This window comes from Anabas testudineus, chromosome 16 (assembly GCF_900324465.2).
Source record: "Anabas testudineus chromosome 16, fAnaTes1.2, whole genome shotgun sequence".
Classification (NCBI taxonomy): Eukaryota; Metazoa; Chordata; class Actinopteri; order Anabantiformes; family Anabantidae; genus Anabas; species Anabas testudineus.
The window spans coordinates 6,089,920-6,115,346 of NC_046625.1; the positions used below are offsets into that span (position 1 = coordinate 6,089,920).

The following is a 25,427-nucleotide window of genomic DNA, read 5'->3' on the forward strand; positions in this document are numbered from 1 at the left end:
TACACAATCAACCCTTTGTTTTTATAGTGTGCTGTAGTTGCTGTGCTTGTGTGTATTTTGGGTGACTCATATCATCACTTCCAGGCCTGTTTATCTGACTGTATGACTGCGTTATATATATTCTTTGTTCAGCAGTTTAATTCAATTACACTTTTTCATACACAGAATGACATGATAAAAGAAAAAGTTAAAACAGGCTGTTACTTACATGTTAATGTCATAAGAAGTAAATAATCAAGAGATAATGTTCAGAATCAAATTAAATGATAATAATTTTTAAAGTATTATTTTTACTCAAGTCAATTGTACGACTTATTTAGTGGATTATTCAATTTCAACTCATTTCTTTTATTTGCTCTGTTTGCATATTTATACCTACATGTATGATGATGTGATAAAATAAATTAAGAATATAATAAATTAACAATGAAACATTTTGCAATATATTCTTGAAGAAAACCAACAATTTTTCATCTTTGTCATTCAATATGGTATTAAACAGCAATATTGAAACTTTGTTCCTAAGACGTCATTATTTTTTGTATATGGTGAATAACTGGAAATACTGCAGCAAACTCATCTATGTGGTTTTCACATCGGCTGTAACTCCTCCCTGTGCGTCTCTTTCACTTTGTCGATCACATACTGCATTTAGTTTTTTGCCCACTACCAGAAATGACAAAATATAGAAAACACCATAGACACAAAGATATCTCAGTGCTCTAGCAGGTGAGACTGCAGCATCTTTATCTTTATATGGCAGTATGGCATATAGAGTTAAGTATATAGTATACATCTTCTATAAGTAGCTGGTTGGTAACATATAACAAGTGAAAGAATTAGTCATAGTGAATATGCTGTACTTGTGTTTTTTTCTTGTTTTGTTTTTCAAAAGTAGTTGCTCAGGTTTATCAGTCTTCTTCTTTGTTACCTTTTTTATAGCAGACATTGTGGTTATGTCATTGATGGAAAACCACACACTAGTTTCAAGTGCCCATACAGACACTAAAAACCCACCCTGTTACATTCAAATTACCATAACTTATTACAGCAGTCTAAAGAAAGTAAAGTCAACTGTACAAATGCAAGATGGCATTTCTAAGTATTAGGGGCAACGTTTTCAAAACACCTCTCAACCAAGCACTGTGAAATAAAGACACATGTCACCTAGTGGAGCGTTGTGCCTGCCTGATGTGTTTCTAAATGTTTTTTGACAACAGCAGAGGTCTATAGCACAGACAAATAAGCTAATCCAGTTTGCAGACTGATGACATTTTAGGTCACTAAATGCACTTCATTGTTGGTTTAAGTATCTCTATGGGGATTTTTTTTATGTTTATGTTTAGGTATTTTATGATTAATTTAGCAAAGGACTAAAGTCATCCTTAGCTGTAAAGATATAAAGTTTCAGTCAATCTGCAATTGCACAAACTGTATCTTCAGTGCATATTATCACCACTGTGTTTCAAACAAATACAGTGAACAAAATGGGGGTGGAGTGTTTAATATGGCAGATTTTAACAAGAGCTAAAGTGTCTGGTTAAAAAAAACACTCAGCAGGTTTCCTGTTTGAGACTTAATAGAACAGAAGGCGTGTAGAGGGGATTGTGTGATGGTGAAGTGGTAGACCGGAGCACTGTAACACATATGTAGGCCATCGCACCGCATTCATGTACATGTTCATGTAGCAGCTCATCTGACGAGGTAAGCTGTCTTCAGCAATTTTTCACATCCTCAAAAATGCGTTTACACTACTTAAACTCAACCTGAGCTTTTATTGACTTAAAAGGTTATGTTTGTTTTTTTTTTTACTTCAATAAACCTGGAGTGTTAGAAATAGAAGATCTGATCATTTGTAGTGACGTAGCAACATAATATGTGATCAATATACTATTTGATTGGTGTGGAATGGCATAGTAATGTGCAGATGCAAGACAAATCATCTTAATCTGTCATTGTTTTCTATTTTTATAGCTATTGTTACTTACTGAATGGTGAACAGCAACTATTTCCTTCATGGGGACTGCTCATCTGCTTAGACTGCTAAGCTTGCTTACCGGTAATGTTGAACCTCATCTGTTTCTATCTGTGGTTCTGATGACAAACATTACATAAATAATAAAATGTATGCTGCAAGCTAATATTTGGGCCATCTTCAAGGGAATATACAACACCAAAGAGAGTTTGGATTAAAAAGAAGAAAATTAATAGACAGTTTTAAACATGATTACCATCTTGTAAAACTTTTTAGGTGGGATTACTCTTCACAACCTAAATACAGTTTGATAATAAACTGCCCGTCCAAAAAAAAAGAAAAAGTCTCCACCAGTCCTTACCTAAGTGAAGAGATAAGAGCCTTCCATTGGATAATTATCACATGGATGATTATTTTTCAGCTTATTTTTCAAGTTATTTGACCTTAACTGATGCAGTGAGCAGCTTCTGCTACTGCTTTACTGCAGTTGGTCAAGTCTAGGTTCAGCAACGTTATGATTCCAAAGAATGAGATCAGCTGACTACCTGAAAATACTGAATGATCTGAATTATTCCATCAAACTATTAAAGTGTGTGACTTTTTCTTTTTTACTGGGCAGTGTAATTTAATCAGTATGGACATGATTTTTCTTAAGGTGAAGATGCTGACACATTTTATTAGAATAGCTATTAATAGTAGTGTATCTGCATACAAGAAAGAAAGGGTAAAAGATGTCTTATGTAATGATTTAATTTAGACTTATATGTTGTAATATCACAAATGCTAATATATCTTTGTAATTCAAAAATGGTATTTTAGAGTAACTTTCTTTCTGCAAAGTCACTTGTTTGTGTTTTGTTCAGTAAGGCAAATTCGCTGTTCATGCAGCAGTGCTGTGGTTTTCAACGTTCACATCAGTGTTCACATTCATCACCTATTTCATTTTCACAAGAAACGACGGCACAAATACAACAACTAATACTTCCTGTCTTCTAAATCAATGTTCTTTTTTGTCCTCCTGCTTTCGACCCACAAAGGCATCTTACTTCTCCAGCAGGTCAGAGGCTCGATCATCACTGTACCCCAAAAAATTACTGCAGTAGAGGGGAGCTGTGTTGTGGTGCCATGTCAGACAAAACCTTATTCTCGGGTCATCTGGTACCAGTACCATAGATTACACTATCCTGTAGTGTATGCGTCTAGTAATGTGGCAGAACAGTTTAAAGGACGCACCTCATTACTGGGAAAAGCTGCAGAAGGAGACTGCTCGCTGATGATTAATGACGTGAGGTCAGACGACAACAACCTACAAATTTATGCGTGGATTTACCCAGAGTCTGACTCAAATAAGAAATTCTATGATCAAACTGTAACTATCACTGTTGGTAAGTATTTGTGAGGTTTAGTAACATATAGCTGCCTTTACAATTTCAAAATGTGCAGATTGGATCTGACTATTAAAGATAAGCATCCATTCAAAGTGGGAGAAACATTACACAGGAAACACCACTGCAAAATTAAATTTGAATCAAATTCATCCACAACTCCTCAAATTGTTTAAATAACTGTTTAAATCATTTTAATCAGAGATTATTGAACAAGGGAACATTTTATTTCCACTGTTATCCACTTTGGTCAGCAGGGGGGACACAAGAGCAATATTTACTCTTAGCATTGTTCCTAAACACATCTGAGCCCCCTTCAAAGTAATCTAAAAGGGAAAACATATCCTAAAATCAAACTCATACAAGTTTCATACATACAGCACATCTCTTTTAGTTACAATTCTTAATTCCAAAAAGATTATTTTTGGAATTAAGAATTAAGAAGTATTTTTTTTGTAAGTTTTTTGTAATTGTTATCGTTTGATTTCTAGAGAGAAGATCTCCCGTAATCTCCATTCACAGGCAAATCATTTCTGGGGAAATTTTTCAGGCAGACTGCAGTTTAACCTACTCCTGCCCTTTCTCTCCACCTGTAATTCAATGGCACATAAGTTTGGATATGAAAAACTCTACTTCAATGATTTTCAACAAAGAAGAAAATGGGCAATGGTTACATACAAACACACTGTATGGACTAGGAATATATCAAATGCATAACAGCAAAATTAGGTGTTCTGCACAGTTCAAAAGCATCATCACAGAGAGTCAGCAAATAACACTCAGTGTTTTATGTAAGTAAAACTTTACAGTTGCAGTTACAGTTTGCCTGTTCAAAATACTGTAAATTACAATTTATTTGTCAGGAATGTCTTATTATTTTAACTGTACATTATGATTTTCTATTTATGCTCATAGATAAACCTGTGATGGTAACCCTGACAGCAGGAAAGGAGCCAGTGATAGAGGGTGGCAGTATCACTGCAGAGTGTGCTGCTAATTGTAACCCACAACCACACTTGTACTCATGGTTCAGAAGACACAACGGTCAGATCAAAAAAATAAATTCAACTCAGAGAAAAATGTCCTTCAGCAACATTATACGAGACACCTCGTTCTCCTGCGTCGTTCACAATGAAATCGGAGTGGGGCAATCTGACTGGTTGGATCTGGATGTTCAACGTAAAGCATCATATTGATATAATACTAACTGATTATTGACACAGTCTAACTATGAAGAAGACCTAAATAAATTTGTATTCCTATTTGGTTGATTTCTGTACCAGAGCCACAAAAAATAAGGAATAGATATTAACACAGTTAAAAGTGAAACTTTTCCATTAAGCTCATAATACCATGAGCACAATTATGGAGCTATATGCTCCATCATTGTTCTTAAACAACACAAGGAAAACCTTTTTTATGAACACACATTTATTATGTAATTTTAAGAAAAAGTCATGTCATCATTTTAGCATCTTTGATTTTTATAAACCATATATTCAAAAGAGATTTCATTCTTATCTTTTTGTTTCATCTTTCTAGACGCGCCAGCAATCCTGCCTGAGTCCTCATGTCATCTGACAGGAGAAGTCCTGAGGTGCTTCTGCTCCGCTAAGGCAGCTCCTGTTGCCTCTATAATATGGAGAATTGATGGAAATGAGACTAAACCGGCCTCTAGTTTTCTCTCCACAAAGGAGAAAAATGTCATTTCTGAGGAAATAAGTAGACCAGCTAAAAGACAGACTAATGTTTATTGCTTTGCCTGGAACTCATTAGGTAATGACACCAAACTGCTGTCCAAAAGGAACTTGTCGAAAACATGTAAGTTACCCTCTGGGTTATTTAACATTTGTTAATGAATGTGTGTCTGTGAGTGAAAGACAAATTTTCTTTTATTACCTTTTTACAGCCTCTTTGTCCACTTGGTTACCTGCTTTATTATTCGTGGGAATGGCTTTGCTGTTTGGTGCAATGTTCTTTTACAGAAAATATTTCGCAGACAGGTCAGTAGACTGCTCCCTGACAGAGATTATAGTTGTGTTCTGATGGTGTGTTTAAATTACCTGTAGACGATCACTGGACATTGTTTGCAACTTACCTAGTATCACAGGGTACGAAACTAGAATTCTGTGTTGAGTTTATCGTGACGTTATTTTAAATTTACACAAGTAAAAACATGTGTTGCATCAATTTAAGGCCACAAAGTGATCAAGACAGTGTCCTAGGAAAACTCAGATACACCGTTCAAAGGTAAAGAAAACTATTTACTCTCTTAATCTCATTACAAATACATGATTGTATTATTTGTTGTTGCTGTTGGGGACAGTGGAACGAAAAAAAAATTATTTTCAACTCTCTCTCTCTATACTACAATTGCTAATAGATCACCATCAAGTCCTTGCAGACCAGAGAGGAACCCTGAAGTGGACAGACTTTCTAGTGTTTATGACAATGACTTTTTGGTAGAAATGAGTAGACCATCCGAAGCGCTGCGCCGCAACAGTAATAGAACAGTTCCCAAGGGAGGCGGCAGAATACTGGCAAAGTCAGAGGTATAGTGAATGTGGCTGATGCAGTGATTCACAACAAACACTAAAATACTACACTAGTACCAATGACAGTTTTGTCTCTGCATACTGAAGGTTTCAAGTCACACATGATATTTGTTTAGCAGTTTCTTTAATTCCCAAGAATAGAATTATATTAAAACTGTATTTTGACTTCTTACAGGGCATGTATTGCAACATGGCTGGCTATCCAAACCGCTGATCAAAGGATATCTGCAGATGGTCTCAAATATTAAAGTATACTCATATCATACTATAATCTATAGTTTACAATATACTTTTTTTTTTCCCCACACACTGTCTGAACATATTTACACTGTCTTGATTTTGGCAAAATAACTTAAATGTCAAACACTGTACACTCCCCTAACACAAAGGGAAGGATTTTTATCTTTTGGTCCTAACCTGGTCGAGCTGTCTTAACTGATGCTAATATAAATCAAGCTGACAGGAAGGAAACCAAGAGTAAATCTGTTCCCAGCAACTACTACTGTACAGGTATCACTATATCACTGTGTTTATAGTAAGGTGCTGGGATATTAAAGTCCGAAAAGGAGGTCCTAAACTGATTGTAAATGTAGACAAACTATTTGTTATCTGAAATGATGACTTCTTCTCTGCGCTTGTGGTGTAGGTGTTAGTTCACCAAATGCAGGCTTGTAGCCTGATGAAGTTGAAACCTTATTATCAGGAGGAGGTACTTTATTAACATATCCAATATAAAGGTCGACATTAGCTGCCGTTTTGCATTTTAGTTAATATTTACCAACTGATGTGTACTCAGCGCTCAGTAAAGAATGAGTGTAAAGCCCAGTGTTTCGCTTTACTATAGCTCGCCGTTTCCAGCACATTTTATATTATATTTATATTAGGTCATCTTCGGACACAATTTGAAAACTAGTTCCCTTTTATGAGAGTTATTTTTTAAGACCTTTTTTTTTTCTTCTTCCACACTTCCAAAGCTGGGTAAGTTGTTATAACCTCATATACCCTCGAATATTGGTTTTGCTATTGAAAAAAAAAGAAACTGACTGATTACAATAGATTACTTTAAGATGATTTATGGGAATTACTGATGTAAATAAAGCTACCACTGCACCAAATACTGTGGTTGTTGTCTAGTATAGTGTTATCTACTGAATTAGCCTCAGCCCCTATTTGGGTGTGATTAAAGGTTCCAATTGTTTTTTTGATGATGTGGTTCTTCAGAATGGTTTCAAATCTACATTAAAATCTTTGTTCAATAGGCATCAGAAACAAGTGTTTCTTATTTGGACCACATCATTCATACAGACACCACTGATTCACCAATTCAGACATGAGTTCATCACTGGTACAAATATTAATTATTGTGTCATCAATTTTATGGTTGACAACCTTTGTTTACTTCTCTTTAGAGTCATCATGGTACTAATCGTGAAGAGTGAAGTGATTCTCTCAGTTTATATCATTTCCTTCCTGATAGGACTACCAGCCAACCTCTTCGCTCTCTACGCCTTCAGTGTCAAGATTTACTCAAAGCCACTTCCAACAGACATCCTACTGCTCAATCTCACTGTCTCTGACCTGCTCTTCTTGATCATCCTTCCTCTCAAGATGCATGAAGCAGCTTCCAACATGATATGGACTCTGCCCTTCTTACTGTGCAGCATCACAACTTTTATCTTCTTCTATGCAGTCTACACCAGCTCCTTGCTGCTGATGGCAGTCAGTGTGGTACGCTATATTGGAGTAGCTTTTCCCATCACCTATCAGCAGCTGTGCAAACCTGTGTATGCGATAGTGATCAGTGCTGTTATCTGGATAATTTCAGCAGCACAATGCAGCATCACTGTCATTATACAGGACCTACCATCACTGGCCAACGAAAACTCTTGTGTTTGCTATGGGAACTTCACAGAGACACAGTCGAAGGTCCTACTCCCAGTACGTTTGGAGAGTTTCTTTGTTCTATGCCTAGTACCTCTTTTTACTTGTGTTTACTGCTACTTGAGCTGCATCTGGATACTATACAGTCGTCCCAGGATATCACGGGCGAAGAAGCAGAAGGCCATCGGCATGGCCTTGGGGACTCTAGCTGTATTCCTCATTTGTGTGGTACCATACAATGTCTCTCATGTAGTGGGTTACATCGACGGTAAGAGCCCAATATGGAGGGACTACGCCTTGCTACTTAGTGCCTTCAACACCTGTATCGATCCCATCATCTTCTATTTTTCCTCCTCCACCTTCCAGTGCAGGAGTGAAAAGTTCATTTTCAGGAGGCAAAGACCCCCTGCTTCAGGTTTACAAATGCAGTCCACAAACGTCAGTCAAGACTAAAATATACTTTCCATACAAAATGTACATATCCGACACAAATGTTATTATTCTATTTTATATTACAGATATTTTATCAGTAATGCTTTAAAGATTGCTTTACTTGCTTGTGAAAGAGGTAAATTCACTTATGGGTATATTGAACAATTCTCTTTATTTTCTTTTTTTTTTTTTTACGATTCTTAATATTTATGAAGAAAATCTCATACCTTAATATACAACATAGTGTTAGGTATGACCTTAACACGTTTGGGAAAATGTAGTTGTTAATGTGATTATCAGTTTGTGATAACAGTAGAATATTTATATCCAACATATGACAGATCTTTGTTTTCTGCTGTTTCTAGACAGTTTGCTTCCTGGTGTAACTGGCCATTGCAAACAGAACTGGCATTGTAAGCAGACAGAGATCCATAACAACATGAACATGCGTATTAAAAGTTAATCTTATGTGCCTATGTTGAGATCTACATAATATGCAAATTCATGAATGGTGAATGTGATGTACGCAAGCACAATAACAATATTTGGTTACTGTATACATGACTTGAGCTAAAGAACATAATCCCAGCAGTAAATGAGCAGCTGAAACTAATGAAATGATACATGCAAAGCAAGATATAGCAGAAAGGATTAACCAAGGCAAGAGTATCCCAGTATTCCAGTAGAAAAAATAATAAAGACGTGTGAAAATAGACATTGAAATTCATAAATAAATTAAACGCATTTTCTCAAGTGTATTGTTCTTTGTGTGTGTGTAATTCAAATTTTTGTGTGCACATTTTATTTGAAAGGACATTCTCTAAACTCAGTTTAAACCACTTGTGTTATCTGGTTGTTTGATTGCATTTTATATTCTTTGTTCAGTCTAATTTAAGGACATTTATAATTACACAGAATTACATAGGGAAGTATTAAGGTTAAACAGGTTGTTATCTACATGTTAATACGATAGCAAATGAAAAACCTCAGAGATTATGTTCATGTTATCTATAGCAATTTATTTTGTCTATTAGTTTGGTTTTTGAACAATATTTTTTACTTTAAACATGTCTTCTTTGGGCAATATTGTTAGGAAAGACTACATTTCTGTTGCTACACAGACGATACCCAACTATATTTACATGAACCCAGACAAAACAAATCATTTGGTTAGAGGGGCCTTATTATGCATTTTGTGGTTTGATGTTACATATATACTATCATGAAGCTGGTCACATCATAATAGTACAGTCAGAAGCCCAAATCTTGCGGTGAGTTAGGCTTTGCATGCTGGCTGATAGGTAAACACACAGATTAAATAAACTTAAATAAACTAAAGTCAGAGCGTAGGGAAGTCTGTGACTGGCCTGGTGATCTGTTCGAGGCTCTTACCCAGACAGAAACCCTCCCACCTTCTCAGGTTGGCTGCCCGACTGGTTTGAGAGGGTTTAGTCAAGAATATCAACCTCTATTTAGTACTCGCCCAAGTACTTAAATCAGCACCAGCAATGTTCAGCACAGTCGTGCCATAACTAGACAGAAGCACTGGCATTAGCTGTTCCAGAGAAACACCGACCTCTGCACAAACACCCAAACCAGCACCAGCTGCTCCACTTATGGCCACCATGATAATACTAACAGCTCCAAAGAAATACTGTAATATTGTCATTTTTGTTTCAAGTTTTTTCAGATATGCTAAATAACTGGAAATATTGCAGCAAACTCTTCTTTGTGGTTTTCACAGTTAACAACTCAGTGTGCTTTTTTGACTGGCTTATCGCTCACTATCACAGATGACAAATTATTGAAACCACCATTTCCATAGCAAGATATCTCAGTGAGCTAACAGGTGAGACTGAAGCGTCACTATACCCCCCACCACCACAACCACCACACACAAGACATAACCTCATTCTCAAGTTAACTGGTATTTCTACCATGGCAAATGAGTTTCCTCTATAGTCTCTTCCTGTGTTCACACATGGGCAAGCTATTAATAAAGCCTGTCAAAGCATATAGTTAAGTTTTCTTCAACTTCTCAGCATGTTGCTGGGGCTCTTACTGTCCAATAATTTCATTACATCACATGCTGAACACACCTTGTAAATAATCAAGAACCCAAAATGATGAAATAAGCTTTTCCTGTTTCCCTGTCTGCTGTGGTTTCCACTGGATTCAAGTTAATTCAGAGTATCTTTCTTCCAGCTGTCAGTGAACTCTCTTCATCACTGATTGAGTTTTTAAGCTAGTGTCGTGGGTAATTCATTGTCAGTGCACGACTGTTTATTTTTGTCTGTTTATTTCTTTCTCTGTCTCCGTCAGTAGAGATGACACTATTGCGCATTTTTTCTCGTCATATCTTCCGCGGTCTGTCTCACACTGACTAATAGCTTCTTTTATGTACCACTATTTGAGGGTGTCTTTAAACGATGCATTTTCATGGCATAAATTTCCAAACAACCTTATTTTTCTCAGTTTAAATATTTCATATGTTTTATATGTTCTACTGTATATAAAATATGGGTTTATAGAGTTTGGTAATCATTGTATTCAGTTTTTATGTGGATCTTTTACAGTGTCCGACATTTTTTAAATTGGGATTATACGACTGGTAGTTTTGAAAGTTACCTCAGAGATTAAGTCCATTAATATTATCCTATTAAGCATGCAAAAAAAAAAAAAAACATGCCTTCTTCAGATCCCTGTCATGCCAAAATGTCATTTTATAAATTACTGTCCAGACGAGAAAACCTCCCTGCAGTCTGGGTGTGACAGCTAAAACTGTCAGGAACTTATTCATTTGTGTGATCTTAGTTCACACTGTCTGGTTACTCACATATTTCAGGGTTGATTTGGGTGATTTCTGTACCAGAACCACAAAAGACAAGCAATAGATAGTAACATAGGTGAAATTGAAACTTTATTCTGGATCATTGAAACAGATCAAATAATCTTAATATTACCACAAGAGCTTTTAACTGAATTGTACGAACTCCCTCAGTATTGCTGGAAGTTGGGTGGCAACTGGACTTCCTTCTTGCCACAAGGAAACTTTCACTTCCCATTCAAGTAGCTTCTCAAGTCTGAAGAAATTATTTGCAGTTGCAATGACTCAACTTCCAGATAACTTCATCTGGGTGATTGAGAATCTGCGCAGATAAGTGTCCTAAGTATTTACCCATTTAGCACACATGAACTCCTGTTATGAAATCTCCAGAACAGCTATTAAGATATTATTGACTTGTTTGTCAAATATTGTGTCAAATGTCAAGAATGTACTTTTACTCAACTTTACATCCAACATTTGAGAATAGCCCACAAGCTTAGTTTTCTAATGTCTTGTTTTGTCTTGTAGTGCTTTGTCTTTCAGTTTAAGTAGCTAATTCGATTTACATTGTGATGCAATATTAGCTTCTTAGTATCAGCTGAAAAAAATTTATTGCAGTTTAGCCTTCTGCTCTGTTGTTCCATTGTTCTGTCCTTTAAGTAAAACCTGCTGTACAAACGTGAACATTTTATAATTTTCTTTTGTTGTGGCAGTCATTATTCCAAACTTTGTCTTAATAAAAGCCATGCTTTTTTTAATCCAGTGTTGTAGTAACAAATACAAATCACACAAGATAATGATACAAATGTTGACCTAAGCTTAAAAAACAGTAGGAAAGTTTCAATGTATTTGCATTAAAGTGACCATATAGTGTAAATATAGGCACATCACAGACTTTTTAGAAACACTCATTTAGTAACACACAAAGAAAAAGCCATGCTTTTAGCTTCATTATCAATACAAAAAAGTACTGTTCTCCCTCAATTTAGTTTCCACTAAAAGGAATAATGCAGTTTTTGAGGAAATAAGTGACCCAGCTAAAAGACCAACAAATTTATACTGCTTTGCCTGAAACTCACTTGATAATTATACCAAATAGCCGCTTTTAAGTAATTTCCCACTCTGTGTCTCTATCACACTCCTGCTAATAAATCACTATCAGCCCGTTGTAGCGAGAGAAACCCTGACAGAAAAGTGTGGACAGACTTCACGTTTATGATAATGATTTTTTGGAAGGAATAAGTCGACCAGCCGAAACTCTACACCGCAACAGTAATAGAACAGCTCACCAGGAAGGCGGCAGAATACCGGCATTGTCAGAGGTGTAGTGAATGTGGCAGATGCGGTGATCCACAACAGACCATCACTTATTTCAATGATAAAATACTAAAGTACAAAAACACCAGGGACAGTTTTTTCTCTCCACAATGAAAGTTTGTCACAGATGACGCTATTTGTTCTGCTCTTTCTTTAATTTCCAAAGCATGGAGCGATAACAAAACCTTATTTAGACTTCTCAGAGAGCTTGTATTACAACATGTCTGACTATCCAAACCGCTAAACAGAGGACATCTGCAGCTGCTCGCAAATAGTCAGCTGATTACTGTCTGACTTCAGTCTTACTTCCTTTTATAGTTTTAACATAAATGACCATAGCTATTGTCTGACCATATTTACACATTTACTGTGATTCCTGTAACACAAAGAGACATATTTCAACCTCCCTATTTGCCTTAACTGATAAATAGCGCTGACGGGAAGGAAATGAATAGTGACTCTGACACTAGAAACTACAAGAATATGGGTGTCACTATAATTTGTTTATGGTAAGGTGTTGAGAAATTGAAGTCAGAAAAGGAAGTCCTAAATAGATTGTATATGTGGGAAAAAAATTTGTTTGTCGGAAATGATGAGTTCTTCTCTGAGCTTGTGGTAAAGGTGTAAATTTGAATACATGCAGCAGGGATCTTGTGGGAGGAGGTCCTTTATTAACATATTCAGTATAAAGGTTGACACAAGCTGCAGTTTTGCATTTTAGTTACAGCTCATATCTTAGTTTTTGCTTCTTCTACACTTCGACTGCTGGGTAAGTCAATATGATTACCTCATCAAACAGCAGATTGTTTTTGCTATGGAAAAAAAAAAAAAAAACTGTGACTGATTTCAATAGAATATGATACTAAGATGCACATGTTGATGTAAATAAAGCCACAACTGCAAAAGACACTGTAGTATTTGACTGTAACTGGTGTTACACTGACAGAATTAGCTGCCTTTACCTTTTTTATGTGTATGATGGAAATATACAATTGTGTTTTTGTTGGTGGGGCTATTTTACAATAATGTAGTTGTTCAGAAAGGTTTTAGGTTTACTAACAATGCCTGGTTAGTAGGTGTCAGAAACAAGCTCAATGTTTCTTTTCTTTTACAAATACTGTAGTTGTTGTTGGCAGTACAGTAATAGTCATTGGCAGAATTAGTTGTCAACGTCAATGTTACATTTGGGAGTGATGAAAGGGTCAAATTTTCGATGGTGGGGCTACATTTACAATGATGCGGTTGTTCAGAAAAGATTATAAATACTTTTTATACTTTTACATTTTAAAAATTTTTCAGTAGATGACAGAAAGTATTTTATTTTTGGACTTCATCTTTCATACAGACATCACTGATTCACCAAGAGAGACATGAGACATGAGAAAAATGAAATCATGTGTCATTACTTTTAATAGTTAACTACCTTTGTTTTTTTCTCTTTAGGGTCATCATGGACCTAACCGTGAAGAGTGAGGTGGTTCTTTCAGTCTACATCATTTCCTTCCTGATAGGACTACCAGCAAACCTCCTCGCTCTCTACGCCTTCAGTGTCAAGATTTACTCAAAGCCACTTCCAATAGACATCCTACTGCTCAATCTCACTGTCTCTGACCTGCTCTTCTTGCTCGTCCTTCCTTTCAAGATGCATGAAGCAGCTAAAGGCATGATATGGACTCTACCCTACTCCCTTTGCACCGTCACAGCTTTTACCTTTTTCTCGACAATCTACACCAGCGCCTTGCTGCTGATGGCAGTCAGTGTGGTACGCTATGTAAGTGTAGCTTTTCCTATCACCTATCATAAGATAGGTAATAGGAAACATGTGTATGCGATAGTGACCAGTGCTGTTATCTGGATAATTTCAACAGCACACTGCAGTATCACTATCATCACCCAGGAACTCCCATCACTGGCCAACAAAAACATGACTGCTTGTTATGAGAAGTTCACAGAGAAGCAGTTGGAAGTTGTACTCCCAGTACGTTTAGAGTTTTTTTTCGTGCTCTGCGTGATACCTCTTCTAATTTCTGTTTACTGCTACTTGAGCTGCATTTGGATTCTATACACTCGCCAGGGGATTTCTGCTGCGCAGAAGCAGAGGGCTATTGGCATGGCCTTAGGAACTTTAGCTGTATTCCTCATTTGTGTGGTACCATTTAATATCTCTCATGCAGTGGGGTTTTTCCGCCATGAAAGCGCAACATGGAGGGACTACGCCTTGCTACTTAGTGCCTTCAACACCTGTATCGATCCCATCATCTTCTATTTTTCCTCCTCCACCTTCCAGTTTAAGAGTGATAAGTTTATTTTCAGGAGGAAAGGACGCACTGCTCCAGGATTACAAATGCAGGATGCAAACTCTGGAAAAGAGTAAAATATACGATCAATAATAGAAGAACATATTCAGCATAAATGCTTTAAAGATTGCTTTAGCAGTTAAATGTGCAACTTGACTGATGAGTATACTACTGAACAACTCTTTCTCTTTTATGAAACATAGGTTTATACCCTTTAAATGTCTTGTTAAGTATGACCTCAGCAAAGCAACATTTAAATTCACATGCAAAGTTATTAAGGACTGCTGTCAATAGGATTTCATTACAAATAATTTGTACATGTCCAATTTCTTAACATGTGTTGTAATAACAGGATATTATTTATGTTATAACTAATTTTATTTACTCCGCAAAGTAAAGTATAAACTCATGCAAAGAACCCTAGTATGTTGAACTTAGAGAAGAACCGGTTATCAAAAACAATTTGCTTCCTGGTGCTTCCTAGACAGAAACACATATGAAAATCAAGATCCGTAATAGACAAGATAATTTCTGTTTTTTTTCCATGTGCCTACCATTTTAAGATTTTCATAATATGCAAATTCACAAACTAAATTAAACATTAGTGGAGGCAAAACAACATTATTTGGTTCCTGTATCAATGACCAACGTGCTTTCAGCAAAAATGGCTGTTTTTATTTTACCTTTTCTTGCATTTTTGTGTGATTATGTGTACATTTGATTTCAGAGGACGTTCTCTATATTTAACATTACTTTTGTTTATCAGAATGTTTGACTGAATTATACTATATTATTTAACAGTGTAATAGAATACATAATGAAGGAGACAGTTAAAACAAACTTTCACTGACGTATGTTCAAAATTAAGTTATCTTATCTCAATTTCAAAGTATTTATCAATTTTACTCAAGTGCATTGGACAATTTTCAACTTTCTTTTACGTTGCAGCATTTTTTGCTTTTAGCCCCATTGCTCATGAATAAGGAAGCTACATAGATGAGTGGTGTAACACATCATGACAAGTAGTTAGGTCAAACACAACTTCCACAAAACTTCATCTGTATGATTGAGAATCTTCACATAGAACCACACTGCTGTGTTTTTCACTACCCATCCAAGTAGCTTCTTCACACTGCTGTGTGGCTCAGTGGATGGCAGTGTCAGTATATGGAGGATTACTGTGAAAAAGCATTTGTACCCTGTTCAAACCACCCTGGCACTATGTGAAAAATAATTTGCCCCAAACGTATTAACAGTTTTTCACACATTTGCAGGCGACAGATAATTGTCAATGAGTCTTTTACATTGCTGTGGAGAAATGGCCCACTGTTCTTTCCAAAATTGTTTAAAGCCACAATGGATGTTTAAACCTTGTTAAACTTTGTTTTCATCGGTACCCAGGATATTTGCCCAATTGTCTTGGGGAAAATCTTTTTTTTTTGGAAATGTGAGACGAGACTTTTTGTCTTTTTTTTTGTCAGCACTGGTTTTCTCCTTCTCCCAAAGATGCCGCATAGAGTCAGGCAGGTTGGCTTTTTTTTCCCTCCTTAAAAAATTAAATCATTGTTTATGTTATGTATTCAGTTGGTTTATCTTTGTATAATATTAAATTTTTTTTTAATGATGTGAATCATTTAAGTGTGATAAACATGCAAAAAATAAATAAATACATATATTTTTTTAAAAAGGAGTTTCTTGGTAATTACAGGCTGTAGAAAATGTCTGTCTTTGATTCCTGCACTGTTGTCAAGCAAAAATAGTGACAGGCAAAGAATGTCTACGAACCTCATCAACCTATGTGTACGTGACTGTGCAAAGAGGAGCTCATTCAAACTAGCTTGGTGCAACAGTATGCATACCAAATGGTGCTCTCAGGTTACATGTGAGATTAACCGATAGAAGAAACTGCAAAAAGGCACAGTTGTCTGCATTTAGGAGCCACACTCTTTATGTTTCTTCTTTATATGCTTCATGCTTATGCATACCAGGGCACAGATAATCCTTTTGGCACATTAACAACCACATTCAAATGTTAAAAAAGCCTTCACTTACAGTAATCTGGTGCAAGTGTGCTAGTTCTGCATGTCTCTACCTGTTATGACAACAATCCTTTTGCCTATTTAAGACTACCTTCCTGCTTCCCTGACCTATCCCCAGATTGTTTTGATAGACCTTGTCGTTGCAAGCTCTAAAATGGTAAAAACCATGTTTACCAAAGTTATTAGACCAGGTTTGTCCACTGTTCAGTAAATTATTATAATGATTCATTACTGTGTGTCATGGCTGCCACCTGGTGGGGTTCATGCACTTTGAAGAATCACATTTTTCATTGTTTTGTGTGTGTGTTTGTGACTGTTTTCCAAACGGGGGGAGGGAGGGGGATCATAAACTGTATACAATAAACTACATAAAGATGAAATACATGACAGTTCTCTTTAAAGTTTTAGCCACTGCAAGTGGACAGAGTACATCCACATACAGAAACTATTCAAAAGACATTGTAATTTGCGCTCTGGCCAGCAGGGGGGACACAAGCGCAATAATTACACTTCTTATAGTTCACCCCAACCAAGGCTGTGCTCAGAGTAATTGAAAAGGAAAACACCCGAAAATCAAAATTTCTTAAGTACTGCACCATGCATCTCTAACACAGTACACCTCTTTACTTCCTACCATTCTTCATCCAAAAAGTGGACTCTCAGATTTATTTTTCATTATCTACTTTTGATTTCAGAGAGAAGAGCTCCTGTAATCTCAATTGAGATGCGAGACGATCTAAGGAAACTGGTCTGGTCAAAAACTTTCAGCTCCTTCCACAGATAAGATTTAGATCAGGATTCGTAGAAGACCACTTCAGGATAGTTCTAAGATTTGTTCTTAGCCATTCTTAGGTGTTTTTAGCTGTGTTTTGGGTTATTATCCTGTTGGGGGACTATGACCTGTGACAAAGACCAAGCTTTCTGACACTGGGTAGCATGTTTTGCTCCAGAATACGTTAAAACTCTTTAAACCTCTTGTGATTTCATTGTACCCTGCACAGAATTACAACACCCTGTGCCAGATGGAGCAAAGCAGCCCCAGAACATAACCAAACCTCCCCCGTGTTTCACAGTAGGTACAGTGTATTTTTCTTTTCTCATCTGTCCAAAGAACATTGTCCCAGAAGCATTGTGGTTTCTCAATATGCGTTTTCTATTTTTTTTTTTATTTTTTTATTATGTTTGGCTTTCATCAGTAGAGCCTTCCTCCTTATGGCCACGTCCTGGGAAGTTGGCCACAGACCTTAAACTTCTGTATAATATGAGCAACTGTAGTCACAGGAACATCAAGCTGCTTGGAGATTGTCTTGCAGCCTTTACCTTTTACGTGTTTCATATTTATTTAATAGATTTAATACATATTTAAAAGAGTTAATTTTGATTTATTGTTATTTTTGTTTTAAGTTATTTCAGTGACCTTTCTGGGTTTTTCTTACTTTAACGGAAGGGTACCAGTTTTATCCAACTGTTCTAAGTATGGATCTGGAAAACTCTCTACTTCTGTGGTTTTCATCAAAGAAAAGAATGATGGGCAATGCTAATACACCAAAGACACTGAATTTACTAAGAACATATCAAATTTAAAACAGAAAAATTAAGTGTTCTGACCAGTTAAAAAGCCTCATCACAGAAAATCATCAACACTCAGCAGTTAATAGCCATTTTTTTGTCAGAAATTTCTTAATATTTTAACTGTATATTATGATTGCCTCCTTATATCCATAGATAATCCTCATGACGCCCCGGGTACAAGGAAAATAATTAGCGATGGAGGAATGTGTGAGAAACACTTATATTTTAAGCTTACACTCACAGCACCCTGTGCATACACAAGTTGCAACCCACACTTAGATAAACTGAACAGAAAAAAACTTTAAGCTACTGTAAACTGTTATTTTTACAAGGTGTGAATAAACTGTAGTGTCAAGTGTACCATTTTATTTACATAATTTTCTTGTGCAACATTTTTTTCAGCCAGTGGCTGAACATTTTTACACTGACTTAACTTTGCAAAATAATTTAAATGGCAAACACACTACTGCCTATGGCAGTTTAAACGTCTAACACAAAGGAATGTATTTTTATCATCTGTTCTTAACTGATGGTAACAAAAATAGAAGTATATCAAGAGTGAATCTGCTTCCAGGCAGAGAGTATAGGTGTAACAATTCTCTGTTTAGAGTAATGATACAGTGTTGGATGATTGAAATCAGAAGAAAAGGTCCTAAATTGAAAAACATTACATTTAGCTTTTTTTTTTGCAGACTATCCAAAGAAAAGTGAGGAACAAAGCAAACAAATTATCTAAGCAAAGGAGAAGAACCTTAAAGTATAGTGTTCTAGGAATATATGCTTCAGTTTCATGGGGTTTAAGTGCAGAGAAAGCCTCGGAAGAGTTCTGTTTTCAGGAGGTTTTTGAAAATTGAGAGTGAGGCAGATGAGCATGCAGAGTTGGGTAGGTCGTTTCACCATCGTGAAACCACAGAGCTAAAACGTTTTGCCTGGGATCTTTTCAGGTGAGGGGACCACAAAACATAGTTCGCTTGCAGAGCGCAGTGAACAAGTAGGATTGTAGACCTGGCTGAAGTAGTTCAGGTAAGTCAGGGCTGTTGAGTTGACCACATTATAGGCTTCCGTCACTTGACTTAACATCCCATGACTTCTTCTCTGAGCTTGTAGTGTGGGTGTAAAGTTCAGTAAATGCAAGCTTGTAGCCTGATGAAATGGAAACCTAATTATCATGATCTACAGCAGAGACGTTGAAGGAGGAGGTACTTTATTAACGTATCCAATATAAAGGTTAGCATGAGCTGTAGTTTTGCATTTTAGTTACAGCTCATATCTATAGTTGTTGGCTTCTTCTGCACTTCTACTGCTGGGTAAGTAAACATGATCACCTCATGAACCTCTGTAGATGGGTTTTGCTATAAAAAATAGAAAGGTAATTATGGCTCATTACTGTAAAATATGATACTCAAACAAAATTAAAAAGCGATTTAAATAAAGCTACGACTGCACCAAATACTGTAGTTGTTGGTTGCTGTTGCAATAAGAGTCATGTGCATAATTAGCTGTCAATGTCTATGTTACATTTGGGAGTGATATAGCATCCAACTTTGTTTTCAATGGTGGGGCAACATTTATAATGATGTGGTTCAGAAAAGATTATAAATACTTAGAGTGTTCAGTAGATAAGTTAAATATTTCTTATTTGCACTTCATCATTCATGCAGACATCACCGATTCACCAAGACAGATATGAGTTCATTACTGGTACTAAAATAAAATGATGTGTCATCATTTTTAATAGTTGACTACCTTTGTTTACTTCTCTATAGGGTCATCATAGTACTAATCATGAAGAGTGAGTTGATTCTCTCAGTTTATATCATTTCCTTCCTGATAGGACTACCAGCCAACCTCTTCGCTCTCTATGCCTTCAGTGTCAAGATCCATTCAAAGCCACTTCCATCAGACATCCTACTGCTCAATCTCACTGTCTCTGACCTGCTCTTCTTGATCATCCTTCCTCTCAAGATGCATGAAGTAACTTCTGGTATGATATGGACTCTGCCCTTCTTACTGTGTTCCATCACAGCTTTTATCTACTTCTCCACAATCTACACCAGCTCCTTGCTGCTGATGGCAGTCAGTGTGGTACGCTATATTGGAGTAGCTTTTCCTATCACCTATCATCAGCTACGCAAACCTGTGTATGCAATAGTGATCAGTGCTGTTATCTGGATAATTTCATCTGCACACTGCAGCATCACTGTCATCATCCAGCAACTGCCATCACTGACCAATAAAAACTCTTGTGTTTGCTATGGGAACTTCACAGAGAGGCAGTTGAAGGTCCTACTACCAGTACGTTTGGAGCTTTTCTTTGTTCTGTGCCTAGTACCTCTTCTAATTTGTGTTTACTGCTACTTGGGCAGCATCTGGATTCTATTCACTCGTCCAAGAATATCCCAGATGCAGAAGCAGAAGGCCATCGGCATGGCCTTGGGGACTCTGGCTGTCTTCCTCATTTGTGTGGTACCATACAATGTCTCTCATGTAGTGGGTTACATCGAGGGTATGAGCCCACCATGGAGGGACTACGCCTTGCTACTTAGCGCTTTCAACACTTGTATCGATCCCATCATCTTCTATTTTTCCTCCTCCACCTTCCAGTGCAGGAGTACAAAGTTCATTTTGAGGAGGAAAAGACCCCCTGCTGCAGGATTACAAATGCAGTCCAAAAACGTCAGTCAAGTTTAAAGCTTTTAAAATATACCAAGTGTACATATACAGCATTAATAGTTTTACTCTACTGTTATATTACAGATATTATATGTATATATTTGTATTGTTTAATACTTCAGCCATTGTCAAATAAACAACTTCACCAATGGGTATGTTGAAAAATTCTTCATATATATGTCCCACAAACTTAAAATATCTTGTTAAAAAAAAGTAACACAAAATCAACAAGAACTTATGTAAAAAAAATTCCTGGAAATGAATGGGTTCATTATCAGTGCATTAGTAGTATTAATTATAGTTATATTCATATAAGAATTAAAAATGGAAAAAAGGAAGGCTAGTATGTTGGATTAAGAGAAGCACAAGTTGCCAAAACCTTTGTTCAGACAGTTTGCTTCCTAGTGTAAATGATCTTTCGGAACAACAGTGGTGCTGTGTGCAGAGAGAGGCACGTGCGAAAATCAATATGCGTAATGGACAAGATAATTTCAGCTGAAGTTTGTCTGATGTGCCTACCATGTTGATATTTACATACTATGCAAATTTCCCAAAAAAGATGAATGATGAATGTGAGGTACACAAGCAAAATAACTTTTTGGTTACTGTATTCGTGACTCGAGAAAAAGAACTTCATCCCAGCAGCAAATGAGCGGTTGAAATTCCCAAAGGCTGAGAAGAGGAATAACAAAATCAAGAGTAGCATTCCAGTAGTCTGGAAAGAGAAAAAGTGGCCATTGCAACAAGTATATAAGTGATAAAAAACAAAGATAAATGTTAAAATTTAAGTTGAAAATCACAAATATTGATTAATTAGCATTTTGTAAGCACAATATTTACACTTTGTGTAGTTCCTGACTACAAACCAACTCACTCTGCATCCAAACAAAACTGTGCTCAAAGTAATTGAAAAGAACAACATATCCTAAAATTAAGTTTTACACGTTCTATACTACAGTGCATCTATTTTACTTAATTACTTCCAAAACCACACTTGTACTCATGGCTCAGAAGACAAATGTGTCACATTAATAAATTCAACTCAGAGCAAAATGTCCTTCAGCAGCACTTTACGAGATACTTCTCTCTCCTGCATCGCTCATAATCAAACTGGAGTGGGACTTCTGATTGGTTGTATGTCTCTGGTCGCATCCAGTGATGTAGTAACAAATAATAATCACACGAGATAATAATGAAAAAGTTGAGCTTAAGCCTATGACTAAGGCCTCGATACACTGGAGCATTCATGGAAATTAGACTAAAAAAAGAATAATGTAGTTCCTGGATAAAAAAAAAAAAGTAGCCCAGTTAAAAAACAGATCCTAGGAAATGACACCAGACTGCTGTTTGTAAGCAAAAAACATGTAAGTTACCCTCTGTTTTTTAATTGTTAAAAATAAATTAACTATTGTGTGTATGAGACATATTTACTTATATATTTTTTCTTTTTACATGCTCTCGGTTCGAGTGGTTACCTGGTTTGGTTTTGCTGTTTGATGCAACATTCATTTACATAAAATGTCACAGACTTTGCTCCCTGACATAGATTATGTTTGTGCTACGTTTTATTACTAGCCTCTTAAGGTATGAAGCTGGGTTTTGTGTGGAGTTTATGGTGAATTCATTTAAAAATCTATTATTTAGCAGTCTCTCTGTTGTGGAAACTGGCTCTCTGCTGATCTCCCACCCTGTCTCTTACACAACAGACCATCACTCATTTCAACAGTATAACACACTAAAATCTCTTCATACTGAAGCTTTCAAGTCATGCATTAGGGTATTTGTTCTGCTGTTTCTTTAATTACCAGAGCATGGAATTATAATAGAGCTATAATATGATTTCTCCCAGGGCGTGCACGCAAGATAAATGTCTGTCTATCTAAACCGCTGATCAGCAGACATCTGCAGCTGCTCTCAAACCGACTGCACACTTGACCACAGCCAATAGCAGAACACATTTACACAAAATAGCTTAAATCTCATTTACAGTCATTTAAATAGTAACACAAACGGATGCATGCTCTTGTTTTGATCTAAACTGATGCTAATATTATTTGAACTGACAGGAAGGAAACCAAGCGTGAATCTGTTCCCAAGCAGCTACTAGAGTATAGGTGTAACTATTTTATGTTTATAGTAATAATCCAATATTGGGACACTGAAGTCAGAAAAGGAGGTCCTAAATTGATTGTGAATGCAGAAAAACTGTTTGTTTACCTGAAATGACGACTTCTTCTGTGAGCTTGTAGTGTAGGTGTATCTTTTAATACATGCAGGCTGGTTGCCTAATGAGCTCAAAACCTAATTATCTTGATTACAATTATTCCAGCAGAGATCTTGCAGGAGGAGGTACTTTATTAACATATCCAATATAAAGGTCGATGTGAGCTGCAGTTTTGCATATGGGTTACAGCTCATATCTTAGCTTTTGGCTTCTTCCATCCTTCTGCTGCTGGGTAAGTCAATATGATTACCTCATCAGACACTGTAGACTGGTTTTGTTATTTAAAATAAAAGCTGACAAGGAAGCACATTTGTAAAAAACTATTAATTTATATAAAGCTACACTAGCACCAGTTTGTTTTTGACTGGCAGTACAGTATTACAGTGACAGAATTAGGTGCCAATACCTCTGTAAAATATGATTACAATGATGGAGTTGTTCAGTAGGTATCAATGTTGATTTGGACTAAATCATTCATACAGACATCACTGATTCACCAAGTTGATCAATGGTACTAAAATTACCTTTGTTTACTTCTCTTTAGGGTCATCATGGAACTACCTGTGAAGAGTGAAGTGATTCTCTCAGTTTATATCATTTCCTTCCTGATAGGACTACCAGCCAACCTCTTCGCTCTCTACGCCTTCAGTGTCAAGATTTACTCAAAGCCACTTCCAACAGACATCCTACTGCTCAATCTCACTGTCTCTGACCTGCTCTTCTTGATCATCCTTCCTCTCAAGATGCATGAAGCAGCTTCCAACATGATATGGACTCTGCCCTACTTCCTGTGCACCGTCACCTCTCTTACCTTCTTCTCCACAATCTACACCAGCTCCTTGCTGCTGATGGCAGTCAGTGTGGTACGCTTTATTGGAGTAGCTTATCCTATTGCCTATCATCAGCTACTCAAGCCTGTGTATGCGATAGTGATCAGTGCTGTTATCTGGATAATTTCAACAGCACACTGCAGCATCACTGTCATCGTCCAGGAACTCCCATCACTGGCCAACAAAAACTCTTGTGTTTGCTATGGGAACTTCACAGAGAGGCAGTTGAAGGTCCTACTCCCAGTACGTTTGGAGCTTTTCTTTGTTCTATGCCTAGTACCTCTTCTAACTTGTGTTTACTGCTACTTGAGAAGCATTTGGATTCTATTCACTCGTCCAAGAATATCCCAGATGCAGAAGCAGAAGGCCATCGGCATGGCCTTGGGGACTCTGGCTGTCTTCCTCATTTGTGAGGTACCATACAATGTCTCTCATGTAGTGGGTTACTTCGAAGGTATGAGCCCACCATGGAGGGACTACGCCTTGCTACTTAGCACCTTCAACACCTGTATTGATCCCATCATCTTCTATTTTTCCTCCTCCACCTTCCAGTGCAGGAGTGAAAAGTTCATTTTCAGGAGACAAAGACCCCCTGCTGCAGGATTACAAATGCAGTCCAAAAATGTCAGTAAAGTTTAAAGCTTTCAAAATATACTAAATGTACATGTATTACTTTACTGTATATTACAGATATTATATGGTATTGTTTAATACTTCAGCAGTTGTTAAAGAAATAACTTCACCTTCGGGTATATTGAACTATTTTTCATATATATGAAGTAATGTCCCACAAACTTAAAATATCTTGTTAAACTCACAAAATCAACAAGAGTTAATGTAAAAAAAATTCCTGGAAATGAATGGGTCCATTATTAGCGCATTAGTAGTATTAAATATAATTATATTTATATGAGAATTAAAATTGTTTCATATGAACAAACCTTCAAGGAAGGCTAGTATGTTGGACCAAGAGAAGCACAAGTTGCCAAAACCTTTGTTCAGACAGTTTGCTTCCTGGTGTAAATGATCTTTGGGAACAACAGTGGTGCTGTGGGCAGAGAGAGGCACGTGCGAAAATCGATATGCGTTATAGACAAGATGATTTCAGCTGAAGTTTGTCTGATGTGCCTACCATGTTGATATTTACATACTATGCAAATTCCCCAAAAAAGATGGATGATGAATGTGAGGTACACAAGCAAAATAACTTTTTGGTTACTGCATTCGTGACTCGAGACAAAGAACTTCATCCCAGCAGCAAATGAGCGGTTGAAATTCCCAAAGGCTGAGAAGAGGAATAACAAAATCAAGAGTAGCATTCCAGTAGTCTGGAAAGAGAAAAAGTGGCCATTGCAACATGTATATAAGTGATAGAAAAAATAAAGATAAGTGTGAAAATTTAAGTTGAAAATCACAGATA

At 36.6% G+C, this 25,427-nt stretch overlaps 5 protein-coding genes across 8 annotated transcripts; all 5 read left to right on the plus strand.

Moving 5' to 3' along the window:
• The first annotated feature begins 1,609 nt into the window (after window positions 1–1,609).
• On the plus strand, window positions 1,610–23,744 carry LOC113169803 (sialic acid-binding Ig-like lectin 5). 4 transcript variants are annotated; one of them, XM_026371518.1, is made up of 11 exons: window positions 1,610–1,704; window positions 1,975–2,059; window positions 3,013–3,360; window positions 3,852–4,151; window positions 4,276–4,539; window positions 4,903–5,181; window positions 5,270–5,363; window positions 5,557–5,610; window positions 5,744–5,912; window positions 6,091–6,146; window positions 23,722–23,744. In XM_026371518.1, exons 2-10 carry the CDS (start codon window positions 2,017–2,019, stop codon window positions 6,127–6,129), a joined length of 1,590 nt encoding a protein of 529 aa, XP_026227303.1. In that variant the 5' UTR covers window positions 1,610–1,704; window positions 1,975–2,016; the 3' UTR covers window positions 6,130–6,146; window positions 23,722–23,744. The 4 variants fall into 4 exon arrangements, with proteins under 4 accessions (XP_026227303.1, XP_026227302.1, XP_026227304.1 ...); XM_026371517.1 differs by lacking the exon at window positions 23,722–23,744 and adding an exon at window positions 7,393–7,475; XM_026371519.1 differs by lacking the exon at window positions 23,722–23,744 and adding an exon at window positions 7,393–7,467 and having other exon boundaries at window positions 6,091–6,164.
• On the plus strand, window positions 6,171–8,986 carry LOC113169806 (free fatty acid receptor 2-like). The gene has a single exon (XM_026371521.1). It carries the CDS (start codon window positions 7,293–7,295, stop codon window positions 8,247–8,249), a length of 957 nt encoding a protein of 318 aa, XP_026227306.1. The 5' UTR covers window positions 6,171–7,292; the 3' UTR covers window positions 8,250–8,986.
• Window positions 12,948–16,281, plus strand: LOC113169807 (free fatty acid receptor 2-like). The gene is made up of 2 exons (XM_026371522.1): window positions 12,948–13,141; window positions 13,816–16,281. The coding sequence occupies exon 2, from the start codon at window positions 13,823–13,825 to the stop codon at window positions 14,744–14,746; it is 924 nt and encodes a 307-aa protein (XP_026227307.1). The 5' UTR covers window positions 12,948–13,141; window positions 13,816–13,822; the 3' UTR covers window positions 14,747–16,281.
• LOC113169051 (free fatty acid receptor 2-like) lies at window positions 19,562–20,971 on the plus strand. Its single transcript, XM_026370181.1, has 2 exons — window positions 19,562–19,587; window positions 20,115–20,971. The coding sequence occupies exon 2, from the start codon at window positions 20,246–20,248 to the stop codon at window positions 20,969–20,971; it is 726 nt and encodes a 241-aa protein (XP_026225966.1). The 5' UTR covers window positions 19,562–19,587; window positions 20,115–20,245.
• LOC113169052 (free fatty acid receptor 2-like) lies at window positions 23,729–24,646 on the plus strand. The gene has a single exon (XM_026370182.1). The coding sequence runs from the start codon at window positions 23,729–23,731 to the stop codon at window positions 24,644–24,646; it is 918 nt and encodes a 305-aa protein (XP_026225967.1).
• The last annotated feature ends 781 nt before the right edge of the window (window positions 24,647–25,427 follow it).